Raw genomic sequence first — 8,048 nt, 5'->3', positions numbered from 1 at the left:
ATTTATGTACGATATGTTTTCAACGCTTATTTTCTTCCACTTTCTTATTTCATAAATTTACAAAATATTAAAATGAAAAGTAAAAATTCTGAATGAATTATTGAAACTGGAACGGTGATGATACATCCTCGAATTTTTTTAGAATTAATAGCATATTAATCAAGGACGATATCGTCTTAGATTATCTTAACACACGGTGGTTTTATGTAATAAGTTAAAAGACATTCTACAGAAAGATTCAAGCATCTTGGAATATACTCGAATATATGGAATATATTTGTAAATTTTCGAAGCATATTCGATTATTATTCGACGACCCGATTTCTGTGGTAAATTCCGCGTGGAATTTTGATTAAGACTTGCCAACCGAATTCACCATCATGATTTATTTATACGCATGTTCTCAAATGAAATAATATTGGATTCGAAGAAAGTCGCCTTTGCTGAAGATTCTCTATCAATTTTCAACGCTGTTCAAAGCATAAAATATTATACGTGATGTATTTTGTAATAAATGTATACGTGATTTAATAATCCAGTCAATCTTCTACTAGAATACTTCCTTAAAGATAAAGATAGTGTTAATTGAAAAAACTCGAAATATACCATTCGAAGAAACAATAGAGAAAAGAAAGAATGATGATTTATTATGATTCTCTGATTCTTTATTTCAAGTGAGAAATCTTTTGAAAATTAAAAATATTTTAAATTATATTAGAAACTATATTAAAATCGAGGTCAATTGTGATTAAATTTAATATTATACCGTAAACGGATTGTTATTTTTTTTTTCCTTTATCTACGAAACGAAAATATATCTTACGGAAATGTCAAGTTCACCAGATGGGCGGAAGGCCCCTCCTCCGAGGCTGAAGATTCAACTTCCTTTACCAGGCCAGTATTATCCGCAGACTGGTATGGGATACGTTTCAACCCCATATGGTCAAACTCCTATGCCGATGACACCGGTTTCCGGCCAACCGCAGATGCTTTACGCGAACAAAGCCAGCGAATTTGTATTTAGCCAGTTCAAAGGTATCAAGGATCTGACCAAATCTGGATTGAGCGTCGGCGAGAAGAGCGCATTTTGGCTTTACGAGAAGGTCTGCGGAATTTCGTGTGTGTCTCTTATGTGAATCACTGATCATCAGAATAAGTCTCCACTGATATCGGTATTACAAATTTCTGCACAGGTCAGTTCCTGGAGCAAACGATGGTTCACGCATATTTTCTTATTTGTTATCGTGCTTTTGTACAGTATTGGAGGCGCGATGATATTTGTCACGATCGAGGGAACCAACGAAGAAGTGGCGCATGGTAACATTCGAAAAGAAAGGTGAGTATAAAGATGAAATTTTTGAAAAATTTTTTTTTTTGTATTTGATTTATAATTTCAAATATATAATAATTTTTTATAAGTAATATCCGATAACCAAGAAAGTTTTATCGTTTCTTTTTTTTTTATGGAAAGAAAAGTGCAAAAAATATAGGAAACAAATTTTTTATTAAACTATTTTTAAAAAATGATCAATTATTTAAAAATCATAATATTTTTAAGTTTTAAAGATGATTGTTTTAATAAGAATTATTAAAGTATTATAAGTATTATTACAAATTTAGCAATTATTATTTGCTAAATTTTAATTATACATATATTGATTGATTTTAAGTCTTAATCATTATAGTTTTTTTTTAAAAACAACGTTGTATAAGTTTTATATAATTTTAAATAAAACTTTTTTGATTATTTAATTTAATTTAGAATGTTATTATAAATGTTATTGTAATATATTTTATATTATATAATTATTTTTATATGATTTTATATAATATATAAATTAATCTTAAATTTAAATATTTAAGTTATTAACTTTATAATTTATAATGTTTATAAATAATTTATAATAAAATTATATAAAAAATATAAAAAATTACTAATATATCTAAATAAAGTTTAATAGAATTTACTTAAGGAAAAGAATAAATCAGATTAAATATTATTATATATAGTCAGATTAATAAATAAACTGAAATTTTTATTAAATATAAATTTAAACATCTATAAATTTTACATCTCAATAAAATTTACTTAAAAATAATAATAGTTTTAAGAAGAAATCTTTTTTATTAAGATTGTATACAGAATGAAAAATGAAAAATTGATTTCTATTTGTTACACATGCTTCTTTTTTTTTCATATAAAAATCTTTCATATATCGATATCATTTATTATTTCTAATAGAAGGAGTGCGAAATTTTCTACACTCAATAATCCATTGGCTATTTCACATTTGACATGAAGATTATTAGTTTATGCTTTCAACTCAAAGAGAGAAGAGTGATGTATCTATTTTGCACGCACACAAACATGTTTTAACCTTCATTCCAAGGAAAACGAGCTTGAAGAAGCACAAACGTAACGACAGAACCATAGATAACATTATATCGTTTTTATCGGGAAACTCGACAATATCAGTGAGAAAATATGGGACAATCGAACGCGTATTAAGACAAACACGAGAAAATAATATATAATATATTGTTTTATTTCACTATCTTTGTTCCCGTGACCTAACTTTTATTTATTTTAATCCGATTTCATGTACGATATACATGAATTTTTTCATGAAAAATAAAAAATAATTGCATTTTTCTTTGTATGCTTACTCAGATATTTTTCATGTTACAAAAGAAAATAAATTTTTTTTGTATAAACATACTATATTGTAGCAAAAAAATTTGGAATATTAATTTTTTGTGATTCCTTTTTTTTCAATAATTACATTTAATATTTGATTATAAGTAAATTATTGCTTTAAAGTGAAATTTTATTTTTCTCAAAAATTGGTATCATTTTTTTAATTTAAAAAATTTTTGCTGCGATATTTTAGAAATCAACAAAATTTCTTTTTAATATCATTCATGTGAAATAATATCAAGTTAATACTCGTTTATTTTGACTTGATTGCGATGAAAACAGGCAAAACATTTATGGCAACATTTGTGTACATACGTATGAATCGTTAACTATGTTTGAATCGTAATCTGATAATGCCAAAGCTTTGTATCACGCAAGCATGTTTCAAATTATCGTGATAAGATTTTATTTACAGTATGCATCCTCTGCATTCCTTATCCTTTTGAAATTGCATGAAAACAGTCTTCATAAATATTCAAATAATTTATTGAAGTAATATGATATTTAATTAAAATAATATGAATTCAATAAAAGTGTTTTCCCGATATTATTTTAATATAAATTAAATTTTGTTACAAATGATTCTAATTTTTTATACCTTTTAATTTTTATCGAATTTTTCTTAATCTTTCATTTCTTTTCACAATTTGGCCATAATACAAACAATATTGAAATTTACAGCTAATAGTTTCTTTAATGTAAGAAAAAGTAAATTACAGTGATTGTAGCCAAAAATGTCATCTGATAATTTACCTTTTTATAAGTTTTGTTGGCAAAAGTAAAGAAAGTTTGAAGATTTGTAAATTCGATCATGATATCTTGTTCTTAAATATTTAATTATTTTAATTATTGAATTTTTTAAATGCTTACTATAGGATATTTAATTTTCAAAAAATAATTATTCTTTAATAATTTTAATTTCATATTTTAAAACAGTATAAAGATTTATTTTAATTATGAGTACTGTAAAAAAATTTATTTTAGTTATTAATTTCAATTATTCTTTCAATGAAAAAAATAAACAAATAGAATATTCTAAATATAGCAGAACAACTACATTTAGCAAGAATATTTAATAAATAATACAATGATATAAAAATTCATAATTATATCATTTAAAATTATAATTTCTGCAGAATTTTTTAAACATTTAACTTTTATAAATTACTTTATTCAAAAATCTTTTAAACGTCTACCATTTTCTTCTTCATTAAATTTAAACTCAATCATCGCTATAATTAAGTTGAAGAGTTCTCAAATCTTTTTGAATCAAAATTCAAAAAGATAATTCAGAATAAAAAAGTTACTACTTCTATAATTTTCAAATTCATTTTCATCATTTAAACTGTTTCATCTTGTCTCATTTGTGATATTTTATTCTTTCATCTTTATGCAAAGTATAAAAGTGGAATTCATAAGAATGTCCACGACTTCCTTGACTTATTCCACTTACCAACAACAATTTCGTCTTGTTTGAAGGAGAATCGATTTTTCCACCATACGTTCATTTAAAGAAGAATCGATTGACCTTAAAAGGAAGGTCAAGTTTAACACGGGATTCGCGTCTGACCTCTCTTTTATTCGTTGAAAAAGTAACTATGACGTGATCCGATAGAATTCTGGTGCCCAACCGATAAGTCGCGAGAGTTGTTTAAAAATTATCGATTTTTGACACTTATTTATTTTAATATTGATTTTTGAATTTTATAGTTATTATTAGTATATTGAATTAATAATATAGCAATAGTAAGTTAATATATGAAATAATTAATATTTGAATTTTCATATCTCGATTTTTGTCCCATTTTAACAAGAGGAAAACTTTAAGAAAAACTTTAAAATATATGTAAAATATAAAATTGATAGAATTGTTTTTGAATTGATTATTTTATTTATTTATATTTTTTTATTTTAATTTAAGAAATTTGACCAATTTGCATGCAAAACATAAATAAGAAAAATCAATAAAATTATATTATTGTAACTTAAAAATAATTAAGCTTGTTTTCATTTCATTCATAAAATTTTCATGTTAAATATAAAATAAAATGAAGTAAAATAAAATAAAATAAAATAAAATAAAATAAATTGTATTTATTTGTATCGATTATTTCTGTGTTTATATACAATCATATAAATAATTGCAAAAGTGATTTAAATATTTTGATTTGATTCAATTACTTTGATAAAAAATTTTAATTTTAATATATTTATATAAGATTTGGATGAGAAAGAAATCACAAATTATAACTATGATATTAAAAACAGAAAAAACTCAAATATATTAAATATTTAATATATTTAATAATAATAATTTTATAATTAATTAATTAAATTATTTATATTTAATACATTTAATACATTCTTTTAAAAATATTAATAAATACATTTTAAATATTAATTTGAAATTATTATTATTGCAAAAATATTTCTAAAATATTTATTTTTAATTATTTACTTTATATCTATATTTATACTTTATAAGTATTTATTTTATACTAAATATACTTTACTTCATTATATTTATCTTATCTTTTATAAAAGAGAATTTGCGAATTTATAAAAATTGCAGATTTTTTTTTAAAAATCGGGGGAATCGCGAAAAAAAGTTTGAGAAACACTGCGATAAAAGGAAGGAAAACATGTGTCGTGATTCAAGTACTCAGTGTTAACGACAATAATCTTTATAAATCTTTTTTCCTTTCCCTTTTATTAGTAGAAAAATAATTTATTTTTTTCTGTGAATTCTAATATGTATAAGGATATTAATTGAAAGAAACTTAGAAATAAATTTAAAAATAAGTTGCAAATGTGTTTCAATATTGTTTTAAATATAATATAATAACTTGATGCTTAAAATAATCAAGAAGGTCAGTTAGAAGTAATTTAAAAAGAAAGAATTTTATATACGCATTTTTCTAAGTCAAATATCACATATATATTAAAACAAATATTTTTATTTTATCCTTTTTTCAGATTGATTCAAGATTAAAGATTGAATTTTTCTTGAGTTATGTAAATTTTTTTTTATTATTTATCAAGATTGAAAATTTTTACAGAAATTAAATTTTTTTTTTTAGAAATTTTTTTAAAAGTTTTCCTCATTAATTAACAATAAAAATTTAAATAATTAACAATAAAAATAAAAATTTTTTTAAGAAAAGAAATATTTTTTTTTCATAGATATATATATATTTAAAATATAAAGTATACATATATCTATAAAAAAATACATTAAATATAAGATTCCTAAGAAAACTTTTCTCAATGAAATTAAAAATTCAGAAGAAGAAATTCAAGGATGAAATTTCCAATGATTCAATTTGTTTATGAAAGATTAAAAATCTATGATAGAAATATTTTTAGAAAGAGAAAATAGAAAATATGATTTATTTAATATAAGAAATTACAAATGTTTAAAATTTTAATAAAATAGTTTATTTAATAAAATTATACAAATTAATTGATGGTTTAAGCTTCATGTTTTTTATTATAATGTTTATTATATTAATTACATTTAATGATAATGTAATTATATTATAAAAATATATATTATATATATACGTTAAAATTAAAATCAAACAAAGTCTGCAATACAATTATCGACGAGTCTAGACAGAATCGAATCGTTTGGTATGTTTGTCAACCTATTTCGTCATTTCCTCCAATAATTCAGTTATGTTCGAGCTATTTAGACGAATCACGAACGAATCAACATGCAAAAGAAAACCGATGATTTGATTGCTCTTTATTTAATGAAACGAAAAAAAACTGCAATGAAAAGGAAAAGAAATCTATCTAGTAATTACAAGTCTCAAGAAATAATTCAGAATATACACATACATAAATATATCATTTTTTTTTCTAAATTGCAGAATTTATTATTTGTATAAAACGTGTTTTATTTTTATATATTTTATTTATTTATTTATTTTTGTTTCTTTTCCTATTTTTTTATATTTTAACTGCACAATAAATATCTATATCAGAAAGTTTTTTTTTTCACGTTAAATTAAAATAAAAGAAAAAATAAGAACGAAAGATAAAATTGTTATGAGCATTTCGAGCTTGAATTATTTAATTAAAAATGATACTCTTATTATACTATTACATGTATTATTATTAGATAAAATGATATCTTTCGATTTACTTCTGGGAATAACATTTAAAACAAATTTAGGTTTAATTTTTTTTTTTTTAATTTCACTGTAACTTGGATCTATCTAAATGCAAAGTTTCTCTGTAACCTAGATCTATCTAAATGCAAAGTTCATATAATATAATATAACATGTACTAATACTAGATAAAAATTTGGAAATTATTATTTTTTTTCCTTTTCATTAAATCCTTTTCTAATTTTGTTATTAATTTGAAATATATTAGATATCAATAATAATTTCATTTAAGATAACTTTTTTTATAAAAGATAATTGAACTCTAAACTAATCTCTTACTTTTTAATATTTATTTGAATTTTATTTGGATTCTTAGATATAAGGTTTTAATGATTTCAAAATTTTAATTGGTGGTAATTTTCATATTATAACCTATTAATTTTTTCTCATATTGCTGAAAAAATTAATCAAAAAAAAAAAAAAAAAAAATGAAAAGCTAAGAAAGAATTTAAAAGAATCTAATCTATTATTTTAAATGAAATAAAGTGTACAATCGAATATCAGAAATTTCTGTCAATTAATGTTTAAATGTGTAATAATGTATAAATGTGTAAACAGGGACAAAACATTGATCACGATTAGGGAGTTGTGCAACGATCAGGTACTGGCTACGAATTCGGATCTTTGGAATGGACGAGCGAGGAATGAATTGATGAAATACGAGGAACATTTGTACGATTATTTCAAGCGTGGGTTGTCGGATCATGAGCAGAAAGTGTGGACCTTTTGGAACGCTGTGTTTTACTGTGGTACCATTTACACCACCATAGGTGAGTCACGATATTGAGAGAGAAAATAAAATATATTTTATTCTTGCATGAAATATAAGGTGAAACAAAAAAAAAAACAGAATCTCAGACTTAGAAGTGCAAAATTTTTGTAAAATTCATTTTTGTCACGAAGGCTTTGAAATTTTTGATCTTTGATTTTCTTAAGCATGTTTTTAGATATTAAAATATTTTTTTTTTACTTTTTTTAATTTTTAAACATCTTAAGAAATTTCTTGATAAAATTCAAATTTTAAATATTAGTGTGTATATGAAAGATACTTTTTGTTTTGTTCTATCTTTTATTGCATATTTAAACTATTTTTCATTTCAATTATATACATTTTATTTAAATTGAATAATATTTTACATTAAATTCATTAAGATTTTCACATCTTAATTATTTC

At 22.2% G+C, this 8,048-nt stretch overlaps 1 protein-coding gene across 1 annotated transcript; it reads left to right on the top strand.

Moving 5' to 3' along the window:
- Nucleotides 1-827: 827 nt before the first annotated feature.
- LOC122713925 lies at nt 828-7,661 on the top strand. Its single transcript, XM_043934765.1, has 3 exons — nt 828-1,103; nt 1,194-1,336; nt 7,433-7,661. The coding sequence occupies exons 1-3, from the start codon at nt 828-830 to the stop codon at nt 7,659-7,661; spliced, it is 648 nt and encodes a 215-aa protein (XP_043790700.1).
- The last annotated feature ends 387 nt before the right edge of the window (nt 7,662-8,048 follow it).

This window comes from Apis laboriosa, unplaced genomic scaffold, assembly GCF_014066325.1.
Source record: "Apis laboriosa isolate Shangri-la unplaced genomic scaffold, ASM1406632v1 scaffold26_cov146, whole genome shotgun sequence".
Lineage (NCBI taxonomy): Eukaryota > Metazoa > Arthropoda > Insecta > Hymenoptera > Apidae > Apis > Apis laboriosa.
Note: the sequence above shows the minus strand (reverse complement) of the source record. Positions and strands in the feature narration are given on the sequence as shown.

What these genes read in the sequence shown, in the direction of transcription:
- LOC122713925 (XM_043934765.1), top strand. Translation starts at nt 828, where the DNA reads ATGTCAAGTTCACCAGATGGGCGGAAGGCCCCTCCTCCGAGGCTGAAG. An exon ending in CATTTTGGCTTTACGAGAAG is followed by an intron (nt 1,104 to 1,193) that starts GTCTGCGGAATT and finishes ATTTCTGCACAG; the next exon opens with GTCAGTTCCTGGAGCAAACG. An exon ending in GGTAACATTCGAAAAGAAAG is followed by an intron (nt 1,337 to 7,432) that starts GTGAGTATAAAG and finishes ATGTGTAAACAG; the next exon opens with GGACAAAACATTGATCACGA.